General features: G+C 41.2%; 1 protein-coding gene across 2 annotated transcripts in view; it reads right to left on the minus strand.

Annotated features, from left to right (window-relative positions):
* The window catches only part of kcnt1a (potassium sodium-activated channel subfamily T member 1a), a 25,708-nt gene extending 1,682 nt beyond the window's left edge, over positions 1-24,026 (minus strand). Inside the window, exons 1-30 of one of the 2 annotated variants that reach the window (XM_017039024.2) lie at positions 23,467-24,026; positions 20,653-20,820; positions 16,266-16,345; positions 15,831-15,978; positions 15,562-15,609; positions 14,956-15,004; positions 14,795-14,854; positions 14,465-14,539; positions 14,067-14,150; positions 13,415-13,509; positions 11,760-11,940; positions 11,526-11,690; positions 11,308-11,444; positions 9,708-9,771; positions 9,508-9,616; positions 8,937-9,045; positions 7,742-7,891; positions 6,840-7,069; positions 6,500-6,716; positions 5,739-5,844; positions 5,425-5,597; positions 3,162-3,233; positions 2,948-3,082; positions 2,255-2,366; positions 1,992-2,093; positions 1,701-1,784; positions 1,481-1,609; positions 984-1,278; positions 833-892; positions 654-738 (exon numbers count right to left, since the gene is read on the minus strand). In XM_017039024.2, coding sequence (XP_016894513.1) covers positions 654-738; positions 833-892; positions 984-1,278; positions 1,481-1,609; positions 1,701-1,784; positions 1,992-2,093; positions 2,255-2,366; positions 2,948-3,082; positions 3,162-3,233; positions 5,425-5,597; positions 5,739-5,844; positions 6,500-6,716; positions 6,840-7,069; positions 7,742-7,891; positions 8,937-9,045; positions 9,508-9,616; positions 9,708-9,771; positions 11,308-11,444; positions 11,526-11,690; positions 11,760-11,940; positions 13,415-13,509; positions 14,067-14,150; positions 14,465-14,539; positions 14,795-14,854; positions 14,956-15,004; positions 15,562-15,609; positions 15,831-15,978; positions 16,266-16,345; positions 20,653-20,820; positions 23,467-23,621 — 3,677 coding nt within the window. In that variant the 5' untranslated portion in view covers positions 23,622-24,026. Of the gene's footprint in view, positions 1-653; positions 739-832; positions 896-983; positions 1,279-1,480; positions 1,610-1,700; positions 1,785-1,991; positions 2,094-2,254; positions 2,367-2,947; positions 3,083-3,161; positions 3,234-5,424; positions 5,598-5,738; positions 5,845-6,499; positions 6,717-6,839; positions 7,070-7,741; positions 7,892-8,936; positions 9,046-9,507; positions 9,617-9,707; positions 9,772-11,307; positions 11,445-11,525; positions 11,691-11,759; positions 11,941-13,414; positions 13,510-14,066; positions 14,151-14,464; positions 14,540-14,794; positions 14,855-14,955; positions 15,005-15,561; positions 15,610-15,830; positions 15,979-16,265; positions 16,346-20,652; positions 20,821-23,466 lie in introns of both variants that reach the window. The other variant, XM_008326301.3, reaches the window with a different exon arrangement.
* Between the last annotated feature and the right edge of the window lie 58 nt (positions 24,027-24,084).

A 24,084-nucleotide genomic window follows, 5' to 3' on the forward strand; every position in this document is an offset into this window, starting at 1 on the left:
TGAGGAGGGTGAGGAGGGTGAGAGAGTTAACGGACATGGCTGTCCAGCGTGTTCCATTCAGTGTGGGAGGATTTCACCACTGATACTGTAAAGAAGAGGTCTCCATGATAGTGTCTGTAACTCCTAGTGGTTCCACTGAGGTACTACATGGGGGCCAATAGACCATTTTTTAGACGTATCAACACTGATACTGAGATCGGGACGATACTTTATTCAAATACTAACAAAGTGCCAACAATGTAACAGCTTTTCACCAGAAACCAGCTGCTGATTGGTCAGACCGTGTTGTGTGTTTTTCTACCACAGCTCAGCGTCTCATCATCTTCATGTGTAGTTTATTTAAACAGGACCTCAATGTCAACAGTTTGGAGGAATTGTACCTCAGGGACAGAGAGTAAAAAACAGTACTGTAATACTAAGATAAATATTGTAACAAAACAAACACCGATGACACCGATACAGCGGTGCTGTGGCCGTCTGGTGGTTAAGAAGCTAAGTGGCCCCTAAGGTCACTAAGGTGATTGGGTTACAGCAGTGGTTCTCAATGATTTTCTGTCATGATCCCCCCCCTCCAAACCTCCCTGTTATAGACACTTGTCATTTCCTTTTTTCCCAGAATCATATGTAAAAGTCTTATGTAGTGAAATACTTACACAATATCGTTGAGTTCCAGCCTGGTGTCAGGTGAAGGGTTGATCAGAACATATGACAGTGTGTTTTGCTGATCGTTCTGTTCATCTGAAATAAGGAAATGGTGGGATGAGGATATAATTCCTTAATATTCTGATTCATCAACTACCACAGCTACAGCATGTGCTGTTCGATTCCTTACCTTGTAAGTAGCCCAGATTGACTCTGTTCATGACGTCACTGGCGGTGAGATTGGCGAGGTCTTCTACACGCAACAGGTCAGAGGAAAAAAACATGACAGTTTGGCAATAGAAAACACTGAACACTTTTTCGAACCACGACGCCGCCCTTACCGTATCCCGAGGTGGGGAGGCCCAGGTGTCTCATACGGTTCCGGATCAGATCAGACAGCTCCTCCCTCTCGGAGCGTCTGTAAAGACTGAGGCGTTGCTGGGTGATGCGCTGGCTGTGCTCCTTGCTAGAATCCCTGCTGAGTCCCTGCCATTTCCCACCTTTCTTGCTGAGCCGCCGTGCCCACTGCATGCTCTTCTTCCTCAGCAGTGGGTGATCTGTTTGGTCGGTGCTGCGGGCTTCTTCGGCCTTGTCCTTGGTGTCTTCACAGTCATCAACACTGACTGAGACCTGAGACTGAGTTAGAGATGCAGGAATTTACCTCTGGAGTCAGTGAACACATCATCACGTGCGTTTGATTTTTAATTTCTACGCTTATAAAGACGTTCTCCTCGATCCTGGGCAACAGAGATTTCCACAGATTCCACAAACTGCTGATGTGAGGTCTGTAGAGTCACGTCATATCAAAAACAAATGTTTGAACCCCCGGAGGCCCTACCTCAGAAGACGCAAAAATGTGGCACTCAGTTCGATAGATGCCGATTGGAATTTCCGCACTCGATGAGCAGAGTTTCTGGAACAGTCTGCCGTAGGTGCTAATCCACAGATCTTCCTCATTCACTTTCATCTGGAACAAAAAGGGAAACTTTTAGTTTCTGAAATAATTTAGCACCGTTAACTTCACCGTCTCCCCCTTCTGGAAGCTCTGTGTAACTCACAGCGCAGAGGTATCCCGATCCTGGAGTGGTGTCCAGTCCCAGCAGCAGCCTGGCGATGAGGATCATGTAATCCTTCACAAAAGACTGACATGGAATAACGAAAGAAAACAAAGAAAGAAGAAAATCTTTAACACACCAGGCAAAGAAAACAACGAAAGAAGAAAATCTTTAACACACCAGGGCACCACCAGAGGGCACTATTAGTGTGATTTTCAAGCTGTTGTAGCAAGATTCTCTCTCCTGCCGGGAGACACATCTGCCCAAAGTTGGTCTGCAGGTGTGATTTCAAACCTGATAGAGAAGTGTGTCCAACATGCTGATGCTGAACACTCTGCCTGCAGCGAAGGGGAGGCGGAACATGAAGGCCAGGTTGGAACCTTTGTCACGCTCTTTCTGTTCAGAAAGAAGAAAAGAGAGAATAAGAACAAAGTGATGATGATTAACAGCGTGATGAGGATGATGATTTGGCGTGTTTCTGATGGAGATTAAAGAGGAATACATGAACTAATCTACATCTAATGTTTAGATTCATACACCCTCGTGTTGAGTCTCACCTTCTCCAGCTTTGAGAGCGCCAGTGAATAACAGTCCTTTGCTCTGAACTGCATAAATCTCATGTTGGACGGATGAGTCAGCTCTGTGATGATGCTGAGACTGGGAAACAATCTAAGACACAGAGGGGGGGGGGAGACTATTAACCATCAATAAAACCTCTTTCATTAGTCTTTAATGTTGGTAATTTGGTCTTCACACCGGCTGAGGTGCAGTAATATACGGGTTAGACAACGTTGCAGGAATAATTGCATGTGTTTCCATGGAAACATATTTTATGATTTTCTCAAAGTGCTTAGTTGTGTGATCTGTGATGCCGCCCTCTGCAGGAGTTTTCTCATTTTTCTCCCTTTTTTGCTTTGGCTATTTGAAGTGGAAAGTAACCAATAGGTGTCAGTGAGTCACAAAAATAATAATTTTAACTTTTAATAACTACAAAAACTGACTAATTTTGATATTTAAAAAGGGTTTGTAGCACCACCTGTGGGAACACCTAAATACTACATGCTCTGTTTGTACAAACAACAAACCAGTGCTCACTCTTCTGTTAACATCTCTGCTATTAGATGAAAGTTTAAAAAATTAAGCATTAAAATAAAAAAATAAAAATAAAAATAGAAACAGGAAAAAAAACAGAAGCTGTTCTTAAATGTACCTTTAAAAAATAAAGTGTATTAAAAAAAAAAAAACTTTACCTGAACATTGTCTGCACATTGACAATGGTCTTGGCGTCGGCCATGTAGTCCTCCTCAGCGCTCATTGTACTCTCTTTATCCACAACAACCAAATTGTCTGCATAGATTATGCCACACTGCAGCAAACTGTCAAGGCTAAACACACACCAGAAGAAGGGGGTCGGAAATGCAAAATTAAAATGGACCCAAATCCAGTAATTATTTTTTCACTTACTTGTCCATGGTGCCAGCCATGTAGTAGACCATAGGGAAACAGCAGATGGCTTCCAGAAAGTGATGATCTGGTCTGCACAACACAGAGCAGAGAAGAAGAGAAAATACTTCAAAAGTTGCTTTCTTTCTCAGCAACAACATTGTTAAGTCAACCTTTTTTTTTCTTCTTTTGTATTTTCCTTTTGATGTTTTTGACGTGTCATTTAAACTTCCTTCTTCTTTATTTTGAAGGTTCCTTTTCATGTATATTTTAGCTAATTACTTCCTGTCTCCCATGGCCGCCCTCCTAAATCTGATGTGTAAAAAAACGTTCCTTAAACCTGTGTCTGATTACACTCACTCGTGTGTGTGTTTTTTTCCCCCAATAATTTATTGAACTGCAATTTTGAAAGCACCAAATATTTGTTCAGTTATTTTAATAAAAAATATTTTATTTTGTTTTTTTTTCAGCACATTTGTGAGATATATTTATACATTAACAGATGTAGAATTTTCTTTTTTTGTTTATATCATAAACATTGAAACCCGGTTCATGTCTTCCCTTAAGCCTCAAAATGAACCCACAGTTTAGACAGGTTACTAGGTTACTCACAGTAGTAGTATAACAGGTGTGTATAATGCACCTACTAGTTAGTCATCTTAACTAGTACTGTACTAGTTCTGTACTCATCACCTCCTGTAACAGCATAGTAAAAGTCAAAGTCACGAGTCAAAGGACCATTCCTGTAACAGCAAAGTCAAAGTCACGAGTCAAAGGACCAGTAGTGAGGATGCGACTACTCTTCCAGTACAAGAGTTGACTGTTAGTAATGGGATTTGAACAGTTCCTAGTTAGACCACTGAGTACTCTCACAGTACACGATGGCTCCTTTAATGGTTTCATTATCCATTTACCGTTGACAGGACATGTCACAAATACCTGAGCCTCAGGATTTGCCTGCTGCCACGAGCCTCTGAGCTGAGCGAGTCCATCTGTTGCTAAGCAGACGGAGCGACTTTGTTTATTGCTGCCTGTCGTCCAACACCTCCCCTGACAGAACGTTACTTTATGCAGCTGCCTGGCCGTGCTGATTACAGTCCCAAGGCTGTCGTAAGAGACCGAACTGCGTCTCCAAGTGTGTGGGTGTTTGTATTTGTGTCCGTGGAACGGTGATAGAAGGGGAGGGCCAGATGCCACACGCAGGAAGGTTTTTGTTCTTTTTGTGTGTTTACATGAGGGTCCGCAGCGTTTGCATATGTGGGCTGAAAAAGACCGCAGCAGAAACTCTCAATGACAACAACTGTTTGGTGTTTCACAGAAACCATTTCCTCCATCTTTTTCCTCCTCTCCCATCAATCTGCAGAATATTTCTCAGGTTCAAGGCAAAGCATGTTGTCATGGTGACCGTCTGTGGATACAGAGAGTTACGTTTTGATTTTCTTTGTTGTTGAAACACACTGTCACTGCGAGCAGCGAGCGAACCTCACATCAGAGATGACAATGGAGTTCCACCTCCACAGCCTGGTCCTAGCAGCGCAGCTGAGCTGAGCTTCACTACTTTAGACAGTGCAGTGCCCAAGGACGACATGACGCAGCGCAGGGCGTACGAGTGCAGACGCGAGTTTCAGAAAAGTTGGTACAATTTTAAGTACATGCAATGAAACTAACTGTTTCCCTTCTCTCCAGATCTGTAACGTAGAATTTTTCTTTCAAAGCTTAATATTATAAATACATGAGATTTTTTTAAATTGTTTTTTATTGTCTTTGTATTTGTAGCCTTTCAAGTTCTTTTTTTAATGTAAATCTTTTCTTTTCACAGCCCAACAACAAAACCAAAATACTACAAATCCTGCCAGTACACAGGGGCTATATACTGGAGGGCCAACTCTAGTACACATTTAATATGATCTCACAGGCCAAATATAATTACATCACGGGCCAGATTTGGCCCCCGGGCCTGAGTTTGTCCTGGGCAAACGCTCAAGAAAAAAACAAATGTAAAAAGTGTTTACTGGCATTAACGGTATCTGTTTGTTTTTTTATTTGTTTTTTTCTTTAAAAAATACTTTTTTATTTTTTGGAGGACAGAGAGATTTTAGTCGGCTCCTGAGAAATAAAACCTTCAACCACTTAATAACAGCTTGGTTGCCGTTTTCGAAACCAGAAATTTCAATTTTTTCACTTTATATAACGCCATCGTGTTCATGTTTACTGGAAAGGTTTGATCAGATTTGATTCTTTTCACCACTTTTTTTTCTAAATGGTGTTGACAGGTGCAACTCACGGGTTGTCCAGCAGCAGAACAATGGGATTGAGTTCTTTCCTGGACCTGTAGTAGGCTCTCAGAGGCACGATGAAGTTGTAGAGGCCGTTTCCTGCCGTCTCAGCAGATACAATGATGAGTTTGTTTTTAAAACCGTACGCTTTAGCATCTTCAAAACTGTTGTGCCTGCAACCCTGCGCAGAGGACAAAAATACACAGGTGCTGAAGGTTTGTTTTGAAAGGAGAAGGACAGAAGGACAGGGGAAGGAACACAGAAAAAAGACGGAGACCATAAATAACTGAGTGACTAAGTTGAAGCCGCAGCGTCAGCCCACCTGGTCCAGTCGTAGGCAGCAAAATGGGGCTTTCTCAGCTAACAGATGACACAAGGTGGGCGAGCTTCCGATGTACGGGGAGTTAGGGGGATAACCCTTTACATACCTGGCAACAAAAGCAACGGCATGAATAACACGTTTCACATCATTTCTGAAATGTTTCTAGTTGTTGATTAGGGCAAAAATTAAATATACAAAAATACAAAAAAATGTATGATTATTTGGAATTCTTGGGTCTGATTATTTGTTGTTTTTGTTTTGTTTTTTTTAAATATAGCCCTGGTGTTTCCTTTCTTACCGATTTGGATATTAAAAGTCCCGTGCTTACTGCTGTCTTAACACACATTAATATTGAAACTTTCACTGTCATCAAATCGTCATTAAAAAGATTTCAAAAAATTAAATGTTTGCCAATTAATATACAGTAAGTCTTTAAATATTGTCAACCTTTATGTTAATTTTTCTCTCACATATTATGTATATATATGTACATATATATATTTATATATTCAGTGCTAATAAATTGAGGTATCTCCTTGATTTAAATCTATGATTTTTAATGTATAGAGGAAGAAAAAATACGATTCGGCTCTTCCTTTTCATCGGGGGGCGCCACAACATCCGCAGTGATCAGTGAACAAGAATTTGTAATATTGTCCACATTTGATCTTGTTTTCATTGTTCTTTTGCGTAACTTGCATTAAGTTCCACGTCGGCTGTTTATTAATTCACACGGAAGTTCATGAAAACAGAATTCTTACTCAAGACATGAGGAATCCTTCTCATCCGTGAAGACCGAGTCGTCTTCTGACTGGTCACTGAGGAGGTCACATGGCAGGATAGAGGAGGAGTCTGCCAGCTCCTGGACAGGAGCGATGCTGGGCCGACGGCTCCCTGTCCCATTGACTGTAGGGGGCACCAGTTTACCCCCCGAGTCCTCGGGCGGGCTGGTGTTCTGGAGGTCCATGGCGACAGTCCCTGTAAAACACGTCAACTTGACCTTCATGGACCAGAACCAGAAGTTCATATTCACACGTAAACAAAAAAAGGAGGAATTTTGACCACACTCTCTCTCCCTCCCCCTCTCTCTCCGTCTCTCACCCATGCTGGCGATGATGCTGTGTACAGGAAGCTGTGAGGGTCCGTCGTAGAGTCCCCCTGCTGGACGACCCTTCCTCTCCTCCTGGTTAAAGATGAAGGCGGAGTTCTCTTCCTTGGTGATGTTGATGTAGTAGCATGTGTCCGTGGCGGCCATGATGTGGCGAGGACCAGGGTTCAGGAGGATGTTCTTGTTTTCCTCCCTCTTTATACCAATCAGACAAACTCCATACCTGCAGAGCAGACGCTCGGAGTTAGATTTAAGCCTGACGAGATGCTACGTCACTCTAGCCCAGTCATTCTCAATTATTCTCTGTCATACCCCCCCCTTGAGGACAAAAATGTTTTCACGCCGTGCACCCACCCGACCCACAATCCCCTCGAATTTAAATACCGTACTTTTGAAAATCTCTAGAAACCAAGTTGCTGCCACCTAGTGGCTGGAGTTACTTGTTATCATTCAAGCATTACAGCAGTGGTACACGTATGTCCAGCGTGTCATATTCCGTTGGAATTTCAAATCCTTCAAACCCCCACTGAGGAGTGCGCCCCCTACCTTTGGAACCACTAGTTTAAGGTATCAGATATTTCAGAAGATTTTCTGTCTGGTCCAAGATCAAGTATTTGTGTATACACATAGAGTACATGATACTACAACAACATGATAAATGTTTCATCAATTTATATGTTTAGAGTTATTTGGTTCAAGTACATGATACAACATGATACCATAGGTGTATGTGATGTGAATAAATGTTTCATCAATGTATATGTTTAGAGTTAAAAAGGAGAAAATACCGTCGTACTTACATGAAAATGATCAGTTCAAGTTAAAAAGGAGAAAATACCGTCGTACTCCACTACATGGAACACACGGCGTGTGAATAATGAACTTGTCAACTCACTTCTTGTGAGCGTGAAAGGAGGCGTACGTGAAGCTCTTGCCATTATACTCCCCAAAGAACTTGCTGTCACACAGTCGGATGTGATAGACCTCGTTGCCGGAGCAACATCCGTACATCCTCTGCCACTGCTCCGGAGACTGCTGTCCTTCTCTGCAGGAAACACACGGGGGGGGGGAACGAGAGACACTTGTCAAAAAGCCTCAACGTGTTCCTTCTTATTTGTCGTCCTGTTTTTCTGTGTCATTAACTGGAGAACCAACTCACAGGAGTGTTTGTGGTTCGGCCGACGAGAGCAGATGGCTTCATGCATGTGTCAGTCGGCTTGACTCTAATGTGGCCTTTTAATGACTGCTGGTAATTAAAGTAATTAGTCAACCACTCTGAATTAATTAGGCTTAAAGAGGCCACAGGCTTTTACACCTCTGGTAAAAATCAACGTGGTGGAATGTCAACTCGCAGACATTATTTTAAATCAACATGATGGAATGTCAACTCGCAGACATTATTTTTTGTTGTTCTCTGTATTATCAATGTGGCGCTTTGGCCCAGAGGTCAATGTCTCTGTCATTGGTGTGAAACCCCAGGGTTCACCTCCTGGGCAAGTTCAAATCCCGGTTAGGGCGGTTGGTACCTTCCAGTGGACTCACCACCCGCAGGAAGTTTTAGGGGGGGGGTTGGTACGGTGCAGTGTGATTTGGGTGGAGACTGCTGCCCCCGCGACCCGGTAACGGATAACTGGTTGAAAATGGATGTATGTATTATCAATATACTTTTTATACATCTTAGTGACATACTCTAGGTGTATACAGTACTGTATACTTTGCAGTTTCTTTAGTAAATAGTCAAAAACCACCTAGCCTTTAAAAGCCGCCCTTTTGCATGCTGGGAGAAATCATTTCCCACAATAAAAGAAAAAAAAAAAGAGTTTAACAGGCAAGAAAAATCAATTCAGCTCCATCTGTTCTATGTTTTGGTTCAATGCTCTCTCTCTCTCTCTCTCTCCCTCTCTCTCTCTCTGTACGTCCTGCTGACTTCGACGATGAGATTCAGCTCTTTCTTAATTGATCTGATTCACTGCTGTGAGGCCGTTGACACTGAACCCAAACCAACGACCGGGTGTTTTTATTAAACATCATTGTTCCACATGTGCAAAAGGTGAACTTTTCTGAAGCCTCGTCTAAACCTGGTGACTGACCGTCCACGGGAGGTGTGGACGAGCAGAGTGACCAAGGTGGAGGTGGCGGGACACACGCAGTTCAGAGCCAACATGGCGTATTTGAACTCCTCCTCACACACAACATGATCTGAAAGAAAAAAAAAAAGAGGAAACAGCTATTCAGTAAAGTCAATTCTTAAATCTTTTTAAGTACATTTACATGGAGTAAAAGTCAGCATTAGAAAAAAAGAATGCTTGATGCCTAACTAAGCCGTATAATAATTTTAGGGCTGTCAAAAGATTAAACAAATCTGCTAAATGACAGTGATTTATCACCATTGATACTAACTAATTTCAGTCAATGTTTCCAATATGTTTCTCTGTAAATCAGTGGAACAGAAAGACAAAATATCAGCATCAGTTTTGTGTTTTTATTGGTGACTCAATTCAAACCAATAAAATGTTGAAATGCAGCGTCTCCCCACAGGGTGTGCAAATACCAGCACGTGTATTAGAGCAACAATGGGTGTATGAATGTATGTGTTAAAAATGACATATTTCTCCTGTTTGGACAACTTCAAATTGATCTAAATGACGTTGAAAATCTCACCTGCAAATTTCACATGAAACTTATTTTCAGGTTTGAGTATTTGAACGTAAAGTGGACAGTTTGGAGCAAAGTCCTTGACGGCCCAGGCTCTCAGGATGGTCTGGTGGTCCTTTATGGAACAGACAGAGATTCAATATTAAATCTTAATCATTTACAGATAAAAACAAACATCTTTAATGAACCAGTTATCGACTTCTTACCGCAGCGGTTCGATCCCCCTCATTGCGACTGCTCAGAATAAAGCAAGCCTCTGCATCGTCCATCCTGCAGGGTAGAGTGAGAACCCATGCTGTGAGGCAGTTTTCCCAGACACAGGACACAAACCACTGACCTTCTTGCTCCACTCTCCACCTACTTTAGGAATATTTTATTTTTCTTACACACTGTTATCACCTTGCTAGCAACAGTGTTCCTGAATAATGCATTACTGCCCAGGAGAGTACACACTATATGCTGTGACTAAAAACCTGTTTCTGCAGAGGATTAGTTGAAAATGCAAAGCAGGTGTAGGAGGATTTGAAATGGGTTCAGATCCGCACTGACAAAAGACCGGCGTCTACCTCTAATTACCCCGAGCACTCACGGCAGGTTACATAACTCATGTTCACCAAAGTTATACAAGTGAAGTTTTTCCAATCAATCAATGCTCAGAACATGTCAAAATGAACCAATTCCACAGACTAATGATGTCATTTTTATGTAAAGCATAAACAGTTCAGAAGTTGAACTAAAATGAAATGGCACAAAAATTAAAAGTTGTAGTTTGGTAATTCAGTTTTATCTTCTATAATTTATCAGGCAAACCTTTTTTTTAACTGCTTTTCATTTGTGAACTGATTTAGAAATCTGGCATCTGCAGCAAACACAAACTCAATAAGTCATATTCTGGGATGTTAACTAAGCAAAAGTTTAAAGTTTCATGCTGTGATATTAGTGAGTGACGCCCAGCTTCCAGGCTAAGGGATGTCTTTGGTTCTCCTTAATTTAAGTCACGTGTCAAACTCGAGGCCCCCGGGCCAAATGTGGCCCGCCAAGTCATTTTACACGGCCCGCAGAGCTTGAAAAACATTTAATAAAGTTGAGTTTCTTAACCTCATAAATTAAAAGAGAAGAAACATTTATTAATTTGTTATGGAGTGACCAACTGACAGTTCATACACTTTGCTTAGTTTTGATCCAGCCGTTTCTCTGGCCTGTTTTTTGAGCCACATGATCTTGTTTCTCAGCTGTGTATCTACGGCCGTCCTGTGTTTTGACCATGACTGATCCCTTGGCTTTTGCGTCTTTGACCAACTTGCTGCTTCTAAAACCCTCCGTCAGGCCTTGTCCCGGTGGAACGCCCACCAAAATCTCGGACTTGAAGTTTACCTGCTAGTTTGTGTCCATATTGTAAGGTGTTTTTCAGAGGAGATGATTTCAAATTAAAATTGCTTGGTGTCTAAATTAAATTATCCGATGTTGATGTTTACAGAGACAAGTGGAAGGCACAAAACAGAGCAGTGTAATGGTCTTATCAAAAATTTAATATGGTACAAAATGAGAACTCCACCACAGGGGGGTTAGCATCGTCTGTCGTGACTTTAATTAAAATCCAAGTTGGCACAAATAGAAAAGTTAGCTGAAATATTTGGAAGTTGTTCAACTATTTCTTTTCTGCTTTTTCTGTCCCAAATTTGGGAATTGAAATCCTATTATTGTGCGTCTATACACTTAATGATTATATATATATATATATTTACTTTTTTTATCTAAATTTGACTACTTTGCTCTGAGGTCCTGGGTTAAAACGATGTTACTCACTTGGCTCTCAGCAGATCCTGGTCCTTGAGAACCGATCCTTGGAGATAGATGACCCTCTGTGACCACAGCGGGATCTGCAGAACTCTCCGCACCTGAAGGTCCATTTCACTTGGACACAGGATCACCACGTAGTAATCCTTAAAAATATGACAGCAGCCACAGAGTTATATAAAAGACTGTTTCTATGATGCACGGAGGTGTTGTGACATGTCTGGTACCTGCAGTCTAGGATGTGCGTAGAACTCATTGAGAAAGTCCATGAGCAGGTCTATTTTGAGCGCGCTCACACACAGTACGATGTGTTTCTCCGTCTGCGCTCTGTGGCGACTGTAATTCCCTCCAGACTTCTGTCTCTCCATCCACAGGTAGATCAGCTCCTCAAACTGACACAGGAAACACTCAGAGCCACAGAATCACACCGAGGGAGTCTTAACCCGAAGGTGTTCTCTCACCTGCAGAGGGAGCACCACGAGAGCTACGCAGATCATGATGACTACGAGCAGCTGGGACGGCCATATGCGAGGAGTCACGTCTCCGAAGCCCACGGTGGAGAAGGTGACGATGCAAAAGTAGAAGGAATTGAAGAGAGTGAGGTTCTTTCCCGCTCGTTCCAGATGTTGGATTCCACATGTGCTGTGTTCATAAAAAACAATGAATAGATGTAGGACACACCTGGAAGTCTATCTTTTCTTTTTAAATTACGGTGGTCGCTATTACGGGGGTTACGTTCCAAGACCGCCCGCGAAAGACCGCCGGCAAAAGATCGCCCGCGAAAGACCGATAGGCGAAAACCGCGCGAAAGACCACCCGCGAAAGACCGATAGGCGAAAACCGCGAAGCAGAGACGTGATAGTTATTATATTATTTCGTTATATATTAACCCTTTGCGAATCCTTTAGGAGGACGTCGTAGGACAGGGGTGTCAAACTCATTACCACCAGGGGGCCACATCAGCAACACAGTTCCCCTTGAAGGGCCGGTTCTAACTGGAAGACTGTATAGACCAGGGGTCCCCAACCCCCGGTCCACGGACCAGTACCGGTCCAGGGATCATTTGGTACTGGGCCGCAGTGGTACACAATGAAAATATGTTCTTAATTTTTACTAATTAAAGTAAAAATTAGGTCAAGAAACTCTGCTGCATGAAGGTTTTTAAGCTCCCACGGGCCACACAAAACGGCTTGGCGGGCCACATTTGGCCCCCGGGCCTTGAGTTTGACACGTATGTCGTAGTACATGACATATGGCAAAAAAACCCCAAAACAACAACAAAAAACAAAAAACGTAACTAAACTTTCACAAATCTCGTTTACGTACAGGATATTTCTTGCAATACCCTGTATGTGTTACTAATGCATTTTCTTATTGTTTTTTTTTTCTTCTTAGGCTAGTAAATGCTTATTTTCTCATATTTTTTTTTATATACCGCAAAAAATTCGCAATACAAGAATACATTTAAAATATTAAAAACATGAGATGCACTGAAGGCGTGAGAGCCGAACCGCGATACAGCGAGGGACCACTGTGCACTGAAATGAAGGTTTAAAATGGTCAATTAGAACAAGTGAGTGATAAAATGTCTTATTTTCATGGTGATGCATTAAAGAACTTGTCATTTAAGGTAATTCTGAGAATGAGTTTAAAACATGACTCATTCCAGTTTGCTTTGTTCAAAGGTTTGATTTGTCATGACTTCATAAAAGAACTGCTCCACTCAGACTAAATTAATAGAATGTTAAGGCTTTTGTCAAAGTCAAAGCCAACGTCTAAAATAACAGCAGACTCTATACTTTGACGAGATGTCGGGAGGAATACTAATGCGTGAGGTGGTTAAGAGATCAAATATATAAAGAAAAGTACACACAAAAAAAGTATTTGCCAGATATCTGCGGAAAAGATCGCGATCTCAATGGGACCAACCTGATAAACCTGAATAAAGGTTAAATCAGAGGTGCGTGTTCAAAGGTACCGCAGGGTGGTCGTAAAAATGTAGTTTGATTTGAAGTATATTACATCCATGATCAGTCAGACAGTGTAGTTTGATTTGAAGTGTATTACATCCATGATCAGTCAGACAGTGAGGTGTCAGCCCTGAGCTGTTCCTCACCCAGTGAAGACGAGGCAGAGTAAGGTGCAGATGAGAATGAGGACCTGGTTGAACATGGCTGAGTTGGTCCTCTGGATGGCTCTGTGGACATCGTTCTACAAACAACAAAATATTCACCGTCAGCACATACGTACAGGCAGCTCACAGTCAGGTCGTACACGTGGCTGTTCCTCTGAGCTGCTCAGCTTCTGATTTCCAGCATCATTTTTCACACAACATTAGCTCAGCAGACTTCACTGCTGTCAATCTGACTGTCATATCCTTCTGTCATACATCACGCCTGAAACTTCCTCATGATTTTGAATCATCTAGTCTCCAGTTCAAAAAGTGTTTTGACAACGTCATGTTTCCTGCCTACATCCCTCACCCTGGGTAACTATATTACAATTAAAACGACTGGGAATATACCCATCAGTCCCTCGGACCACACACTTGTCCTCTAAACCCAATATGTAAAAACTTGAGGTAGTTCCAACAATGTTGACTTCAGGTCAGTGTGTGTGACAGTAGAAGAGTGTGTCATACGAAATACTGAAGTTTTTTTTTACTTCTTTATATACCTGTAGTATTACTACAGTTCTTAAAACTTCAGTGTTTTTGTTGTGTATTTATTTGATGGTCAAATGATGAAAATGTCTTTATTTTCACTCACAATCATGTTCTCCAGGGCACACTTGGCCAGCCAGCAGTTAAGAAACACGGGAATGAAAATGTTCCTGATGGAAGGCCAAAAAATCTAAGGAGAGAGGAGAATACTTCAACGTACGTACAAAGGTACTGCATACAAACGTCATCCATTTCTTTCTACGTTGACAACCACATTGTGACTTCACGTTGTTGCTGTATTTTTCTTTTTGAAGAAACGTCTGAAATTGATGTTTTTATGTTGAACAGAGAAGGTTGAACGGAACATTCTAGTTTCTGAGCCTGTAATTTGAGCTCCATGAAAATGTCTGCATGCTTCTGTGCTCAAAGTCAAATGACACACACACACACACACACACACACACACACACAGGTTTGAAGCTCTACAAGTGTAGCAGTAATTACTGTAATGATGAAGGGAACTGTATTGATCATCTCCAGAAGAAACGACACCTGGAAAATCTGTTCCCAAATGTTCCCCTGAAAATGAGAAAGACATTTGTTACGTCGAGTAGACAGTGAGTCAGTGCACAGTGGAGTCACATCCTCGTTCTCTGTGGCTTTTGTTTGACGATCACTTAAAGCTTCACCTCAACCAGATCCTGTAATTACTACAAACTACAGTCTGTTCTTAACGCAGCCCCGAAATGTGACGGTGGGTAATTACACCACTTATAACAACGTCCATCACCGACACATGGTGTGTGTGTGTGTGTGTGTGTGTGTGTGCGGCACCTTGTAGCTCAGATACATCAGTAACATTGTCTCCAGAAAACTAATGATGGCCACGATCACCTGTAAAATAAATAAATAAATAAAATAGAAAAAGATTCAAATCTGACATTTTTTTTAATCTTTTTTGATCTGAAGCACCCGTGTGTTCTGAGGTGACTCACTTGAATGGCCCACACCGGAGCTTTTCTGTCCACCCAGAAGATCAGCTCCCTGTGACACACAACCAAAGAGAGGGAAGGTCGTCACATATGGTCTGGATCCGAAAAATATTTTTTGATACTCTGTCTGAGACACATGTGCCTTGACGGGGAAAATATTTATTATTTATTATTTTTGACTGATTTAACACTTGTTTTAAATCAGTTATATATTAATATATTATATATTAAATGTGTCTTATAATAAATAAGACACATTTACATTAGGGGTGAAGTTCAGTTGAGGGGCGACAGTGGCTTTAAATCAGACCTGACATTGGATCAGTCTGGAGCAGGGCAGATATTAGAACACATGTCAAACTCATGGCCCGCGGGGCCAAATCCAGCTCGCCACTTTATTTTTTGTGGCTCAGATCTTCACATGCACGTGGTTGTTTTAAATAGAAGTCTATTGTTCAGGGTCGGTACTGATGTTTACTGCATGGGTGAAATGGTGAAATTCAAATATGTTTTCTCACTGTAAAAAAAAAAATAATGATAAGAAATAATGGAAATAATGTTAAATATCAACATGGGAATCTGAGCTCCTTTATTAAACTGACATCTTACCAGTTGATTTCTCTGTCCTGCTCTGATCCATTCCACTGGCAGTCAACACTGTAACAAGAGAACAATTCATGAGCTGCGTTCTCAGAGAGATTCATTTTTAATCCAATGTTAGGTCTGTTAGATTAGAGTCTCGGTGTTTGTCCAGTATCTTTAATCTTTTATGAAGAAACTATCACTCGGTCACTGCTGCGACTCCGTTCTGGTTTCATTAACACTGTGTGTTTGTATTATTACCCAGTGCTGACAGGACGAAGTCAACGTAAACAAACCATTTGCTGTTGCCGCTGGGATTGTTCTGTTGACCCACACTGTGGCTGGAGCTGCTGCTCTGGTCGGGGTTGTCCGTCATCACTCTGATGATGTACAGCAGACAGGTGAGCAGCTTCAGGGAGAAGTTGAACACTCGAATCCTTAGACCTACAGCGTGACGAGAGAGACTTCAGTTTGTCACATAACTGATTCAAACATCAGGGAATCAAATACGAGCGGCGGGTCAAAAAGATAGTCCACATCTTATCAGGGAATCAAATACGAGGGGCGGGTCAAAAAGATAGTCCACATCTTTGACTGTTTTTTTATTTTTATCGCTACATATTTGAGTCAATGTCGAAGCCACTCTGTAGAAACAGCCAGTGTAGTGGGCCTCTTCACTGACACCAATGGAGACGGTAGAACGTGTGGTTCTCTCAGGACAATTCACTTACTGGATCTTTGGTTTTTGATGAAGAACAGCTTCAGACGCTCCTTGAAGGTGTTTTCATTCACGTAGAACTCGACCTGCACCCTGTCAGAGAAGAGAAGGAAATGATATTCCACACAGCCCGAGTAGGACAAGTTCATGAAGAATTACTACCATAACACTTCACGCTAATTCATAATCATGGTGTTTTTCTAATCATCAGCACACACTGGGAAGAAGGCTAATTATCCATCTTCAGTTTTCTCCCAATTACAAGACGGCATCACGGTAAACCAGGAAAATCAAACCCCAGGAGCCAAAGAGCTGTCGTGGCACAGATGAGCATTTTACTTTGGATTAATCAACGCTGGCTGGACCTGACGATCTCGTCAGACTGATTTACCAATTCTCTGACATCAAAAGTACAATGTTCATTCTGTGTAGGATTTAAGTGCAGGCAGAGAAAATGAAAAACCCAGAGGAAAAGGGAAAAGGAGGGATTAGAAGAGTTGGAGTCATGTCTGTGGGCTCCTGATTCTGCAGCAGTAAATCCCAGACTCTGGTGCGTTCTCTTGACTGAAAGGGTTCACAGTGGGAAGTAAAAGGTAGTGTGGGCTGCAAAGTCAGGTTTAGTCGTGCTCTGTATCAACCACTCTACATCTGCGCAGAGGTAATGGAAAGAGAAACCATTTTAGAGCACAGTCAGAAACAAACTCCACCGCGAGGACATGTGACAAACGGTTGTCACATCTGTCCGTCAACAGGGCAGAGCTGAGCTGTGGAGGAGAACACACTCCAGTGGAGAGGACGTCGTCATACACAGCACGAGTGTCACAGTCGGCACTCTGTCTGTCTGTCTGTCAGTCTGTCTGTCTGTCTGTCTGTCAGTCTGTCTGTCCACCCACACACAACGACACAAACTAATGACACTTAATGAGATCCCACACACAATGGCACAAACTAATGACACTTAATGAGATCCTGTTGAGCTCACAGTGATTAGCCGCGGTGCTCTGACATTAGTCATATTCTGCAGAGTCAGAGTTGAGCTCCAGGCGATCAGACACACAGCTCTGGGAATGTCAGACTTATATAAAGACAAATTACAGCCGATCGAGTTCAGTGAAGGCAAACAACCGAGTCGCACCGATCAGTTCTCCACCTGCAGGCCTCTCATCGTTCATCCGTGTCACTGTAAACGAAAATGAGTCCCAGATTCCCAGAGTCCCAGATTTTTCCATTTTTTCCAATCAGCATGAGTCGCTGTTCATAGAGGTGAGGGATCGACAGAGAAATGAAATCAAATTGTTGGTTTTTTTAGGCGACACGTTCGGCTAATTCTGGGTTTTTACTGCGAGGTTCATACATTTCCGTCTCCAGAATCAGAAATGACTTTATTGATCACCTGAGGACCAATGACCTCCTCGACAAAGGATTTAATTTATTTGTGGGACAAACGAATGTTAATGGAACTGTTTAAATCACATAGTTGAAGGGAAACAAAGTAGGACAGAGTTGATGGGCTCAACTTTGATCAAGTAAACAAACATGATCGAATCATGATCCTCTGAGCAGCAGGATGTGTTTTTATGATGTCAGATTGATTAACAAAAATATTCAAAAATAGATATATTCACTGGAAATTTCCCAAACAAACATGCATATGATTTACAGACAATTAAGGCTGCAAATCAGTTACAGTTTTAATGGGATTAATCACAGGATAGCTGTGGATTAATCATGATTATTCAAGTTTATTTATTTATTTATTTTTGCTGTTTTACCAGCTGCCTGAGATCACAGCCAAACCCTGCTGGAGCTGAAGCATCCATACATAAAATGGCTGAGATTGTACAGCTTGATGATACTTTAATACAAAAAAATAAATATTTAAATTATATGCACTGAATTGCAGATATTGTGAATATTTGATCCTCTGTACTGCTGGTTACATAAAAAAAAATACATTTTGACCAAAAAAAAAAAAATAAAATAAAATACTCGTCCTAATCCACAGGTGACAACATGGGTATTTTTCATAGAATCCGCAGGTGACAACATGGGTATTTTTCATAGGGAGGATCCCTTTACCAGAACTTAATGTAATCAGTCATTAGTGTCTAACTTTATATTTCAACAAATACAAATCTGCAGAATGGAAGCCTCAATAGAAACATCAACTTGCCAAACAAAGAAACAACAACAAACTGTTTTCCACCTAAAAAAAAATCAACATGTTCTGATAAACCATCTGTTGGTCGTCAGTTTCCAGATGCGATCGCAGCCAAATCTTTCTCTACGGACACTGTTCACATACCATAACACATCCAGCTCCTACACTGACATCAGAACGTCACACCCACTCATGAGACCAAGCCCTCACTCTCCATCCTACCTCTGTCCGACATCACCGCCCAAAGCCTCGGACCTCCAGGTGCGCACAGAGGAACTGCTCCAGGTTTGGATGATGTTTAGATCCATGGTGGGCGACACCTGCTGCTGCTGCACTTATCTTCTCACAAAGCTTCTTCAACAATGTGTCTTCACGCTGCACAATATCTGGAATTATGTTCTGTATGTCCAAATAAGCTTTGGATAAAAATAAGTACCAGGATGGTTTTTTAAAGAATTTGATTTTAAAAAAAAAGTTTTGTGTGACTTGTGTGTTTATGACAATCACTGTGATTAGAACGTTCAGTTCTATTTTTTGGGGGATTATATTTCTCTCTCTCTCTCTTTCCTCCTCTCTCTCTCTCTCTTTCTCTCCCTCTCCATGGCCTGTTGCCACAGTAACGTTGCCATGACAGGAATAACCCTCACTGGTGCTGGAGCAGCATGATCTGCTCTGAAGCAGCGCTGCAGATCCGGCTGAAGCTGTAAACATTCAGTGTTTACATCTCAGACCAGATCAGACGAATCGGGTGAAATCAGTTCAACGGTGTCTACAGTAAAAGCCTCCAGTGGTGAAGGATTCTCAATGAGTTCAAAGACAAGTTCAGATGATATATATCTTGGTCACAATCCTGGATTGACCGTTGGCTGTAATCAGTCTGTAGATAGGCTCGACGTCCACTAATAAGATTTAGTTTCTACTGTTTTTGCAGTCATTTACATCTGTCACGTCATGTCACGAGTATGAAGTATTATAAAAGTGAAAGGCAGCTTGTGGTGCTGCACTTCTCCCTCGTTTTATCTTTGACTGTGAAATGGAAAAATGTGAGGCAGACCTCTCTTTCCTTCCTCTTCCTCCCACCACATTGTTCTGTCTGGATTTTGAAGTGCCACATGAAATAATTTACAGACGACCTCCGATATGACTTCTGAAAATAGCTGCTGAGGTAAAATTCACTTGAACCCTCATTCGCGCCCACAGCCATCTCCACCTCCCGCCATGGTTTTCCCTGCGCTTGTTGAGACCCATGTACAAAGCAACTGTGGCCAGTGGAAATGGACATTTTTACATAAACATGTAGAAGAGAAGATGTTGAAGACCATCGTATTGAAGAAAGCTGGTGAAATAGAAAAAGGTTAGATGACGGCAGATGATCGGATTTGGTGAAACCCTGTAAAATACAAGAATATTAGGAAGAAAAAAAATTAGATTAAAGATTAAATGAGTGAGACTGTAGGTGTACGACGAGGGATTGGTTAGAAAAGTATTTAGTGGATATTGTATGGAGATGCATGTGTGTCCGTTTTCCCTGCGTGTCTTCTAGTGATGAATGGTCTGTTTCAGTGAAGCTGTGATCAGTGACATTTGGAAGTTCACTGATGCTGGACATGAGGATCCAGGATCCATCTCCTTCAACTAGTACTGGATCCTCTTTGTTAATATGTTGGCATCAAGTAAAAAATGTTAAATACTCCAAACCATATTGTTGCTTACCATAACAAAAATATTACTATTCTGTTATTCTTCTCATGTTGGATTACAAATTGAACTGCTGTGGTGAACACAAATGAGAGTTTAATGTTTAATGTTAAAAATGGTTGACATTCACTACAAACTTTTCCGAGATAAACGTTTTAGTCTTTGTACACTACGTATTTCAGAACACAGACACAATCAGATGCACCATTCCCTCGTCAAAAGCAGAAAAGCCAAACGGCTTTCAATATCACATTCAGCACCAAGGACAGCTCTCGTGACACCAGTTTTTTCAATTCTCTGTCAACACTGAGGTAGTTTTGAATAGTTAGAGGACAATGCCTTCAAGAAGGAAAATACACCACCACGATGTTGAACAGTATAAATGACTTTTTAATAATAATAATAAATGAGTTTGTTTGGAGAGTTAAGGACAATAACTGGCACAAAGTCCAGGCTGTTTTTGTCCTGGACTGTTTCAAACATCACCACCTAAACCGTTTGCTTTCAGATTGAAAAAAAAAAGAGTTTACTCAGCACTTACCTGTCATCATTCTGGAAGCTTTGGTCTCCCAGCAGCAGGTCTCGGAAACGGAAACGCGGCGGCAGAGGAGGCACTTCACTCTCCACCTGCTCCATCTTGAGGGTGGAGATGTCCAAGATTACCCCACTGCTGCAGCTGGTGGACTGTGGTGGTGGTGCTGTAGAAGAGCTACAGGGGGGAGAGGAGAAAAGTAAAGTAGTGGGCAGAAAGTAAAAGGTGAAAGGAGCAAAAGTGACAAAAAAGCTGCAGGGCCAAAAAAGAACGGACGGTGGCAAAACAAACAGGCAGCAGAGAAGTGAGGAGGACAGAGCAGGGGAAGGAGAAGAGTGGTGTAATACAGAAGGTGGAGTGAGGCAGAGACACAGACAGGCATATAAAAAAAAAAGAAAAGAGTCACGAATATTGAAGAGAATGGGTCTCACAGGGAGCTCTCGCTATCAAACTCTTTGTCTGTTTACAGTTTGATATGACACATTCAAACATGAGCCTGGAGTCAAACACAGACTGAGACAAAGTGAAGTTTATAAACGCAGCCTCAGGCTGACGCTGACTTTGAACCAAGCGCCTTTCAAACATATACAGTAATTACATAACAGAAATTTGACAGCTTCACAAAACAGATTTTTTTAAAATGACTTTGAGTTTCAAGGATGTAAGAGCGAAAAACAGAAGAAACAAGTCTTTCATTTCACTTGGTTGAGTTTTAATCTGACTATTAGAAGAAGTCAGTGGAGTGAGTCTGACACAAGACATCCATCCATCCATCCATCCATCCATCCATCAATTCATTTATTAACTATTTAATTTTTTTTTTTTTTTGCAAAATGAATATATTTAAGATAAACTATTTACATTAAAGTTAAACCATCAAAAGCAGCCAGGCTGACGACTGATGGAGACGACCGTCCAACAGCAGCTGTAGCAGTCGCTCATAAATATATAACAAACAATGTCCGACATTTGTGAGAAAAAAAATACCCATCTTAAACTCAGATTTACTCTTTGGGTTGGAACTAAACCTGTCTGAGTTTTATAAAAAAATAAAAAATAATAAAAAATAATGACATTTTAACATTTACAAAGTGGTGTTTTTTATTTTCTGTAGCAGAAAGTAAGTGTTTTTACTGTTTATAATCTTTTATTACATTTTGAGGAGGATCAAAAACCAAACCGTCTCAATTACTGATCCTAATAAGTGCAGTAATAACATCAGACTACACCATCTGATTAACAACACCAGGAATAAAGTCTCTGCCGTCACTTTTTAACAGCACATGCCTACGGATTTTGAGTCACTTTGTCAGGTCTCTACTTATTATCCAGTCACTTTCCAACAGTCGCAGTAACATGCCAAAAGGAATGACACAGTGAGAGGTGCACTCTGACCCTGGAGAGATGAAGAAATGTTTGCCATCATTTTGTTTTGAGATACGTATTGATGCTTCATGCCTGTGAAAGGTATTAAGCGCTTTTTGTAACAAATTGGAAAAGTAAGCTGCGTTTCTGAATCATGAGGCAGATAAAATGATCTCTTCATCATATTCCCTCCATCGTAAATCTATTTTCTCCAAACCGCTCTCTGTGTTTGTTGTAATTATTCTTTAAGTCTGTAAAACGTATTACTTTTCGTCAAATTGTTCAAATAATGTGCATGTGATGTCTGATAAAAAATAATACACATAAACTAATACAAATTTGATTTTTTAAATGAATGTGGAGGACTTTAGTAAAGTCATCTTTAAAATTGTATTTATTTTTAATTTATTAAAAATCATTAAAAATAATATAATAAAAAAAGACATTTTTTAAGATAACGATGACTCAATTATAAATGTGTGCAGAAAATAAACACACCTTGACAGGAATCTCTCACTATTGTCAAATACAACAATATTTGAAAAAACTACTTATTACATGTCATAATAAAGGAGTGACCTGAGTCCAAGCCAGGGGCCTGGTTGACCCACAATGTCATGCCCCATCCTCCCAATCCTCCACCCCTCTACCCCCCACATCTCTTGTTTCTATTCAGAGTCCAATGTGCAGTTGAGACAGACAAACAGACAAACAGACAAACAGACAAACAGACAAACAGACAAACAGACAAACCAACACAATCACATATTTTTTGGAGGAATGTGTGGAAACCAAAATACCTTAGAAAACACATGTACACAACAGAGACCATGCAAACTGAAACATTACACTGTGCAGCCACAGCTATTTCCAAAATATGCTAAATGAGTATCTTTTTTAATAGCTGTTATCTTAAAATTTGCATTTAAATCATGCCTAAAATGCCAAAAAAAAAAAAACAACCAAAAACCCACTTTAAACTGACTTGGTGACCAAGGTATACACCCCATGACCCATCTTTGGATCCCAACCCAGTGTTTGGAATATCCTGTTGAATAATGTACATTTTAACAAAAATTGTTATTATTTAAAAAAATGTTTTTATAATCTTTCACATTAGGGACCCTAACACAGATGTGTACAGAACATTGTTCTGCTTTTATAGTTCATCCATTAGAATTAGCCTTCTGATGGAGATGGTTATTACTTTGTGCAGCGTTATTATATTACAGCCATGACCGAGTAGATAATAACACAGCTATAAAACATCACAACTGAACAACTGAACACACGAGCACGGATCAACATGCACGTAGGAAACAGTTTAGATCCATCTTCCGTGAGTCAAAAATAATGTTGAAATCAAACACTCATCATCATCATCTTCATCACCACCACCATTATCATCACCATCCACATCTGCAGCCTGGAGTTCACCTCCACCTGCTCACCTCTTACCCTGGTTTGTGGTCGATCACGGTGCCGTCGTCGTTCACGAAAGACTGATTGACGTAACACTCGCTGCACATGTTGTCCAGAGATCCTGCGCTGTGCTCGGTGTGCGGCTCTGCGGAGTCCCCCCTGACGCTCGCTCCTTCCTGCATTAATTGCATCGGAGGAGGAAGATGAGCTCGTGTTGTTTCCGACAGCTTTGCCGACTCTTTCCAGTGCCTTTCACCTAAACAGGTGCATCATGAGTGAGTGTGGGCGGCTGGGTGAGTTCAGGAGGGTGAGGGTGAAGTGTCAAGAAAAGACAAGTGTCTGTAAAACTCTGGTTGAAGTATCGCTGCAGGACCGTGGGCTGCAGTCATGAGGAGATGACAGTTTTCTCTGCAAAATGTTGGCTGTACACCGACTACATACCTCGGAACACAACTGTGTAAATTGTCACCAACTTCACTTGATGACAGAGGAGGGAAGACTGGCTCCATCTGTTGGTGGTTTTAAGAGTTGTTTTTGAAAATAAAAAACTAAACACAGTTCAACCAAGGCAAAATGACAACTGAAAATCCCATGTCTTCGTTATAGTTACAGCCTAAGTTAATGGATTTATTCCAGGGTTTAAGGGTTCATTGG

The sequence above is a fragment of the Cynoglossus semilaevis genome, chromosome 14 (genome assembly GCF_000523025.1).
Source record: "Cynoglossus semilaevis isolate Cse_v1.0 chromosome 14, Cse_v1.0, whole genome shotgun sequence".
Lineage (NCBI taxonomy): Eukaryota > Metazoa > Chordata > Actinopteri > Pleuronectiformes > Cynoglossidae > Cynoglossus > Cynoglossus semilaevis.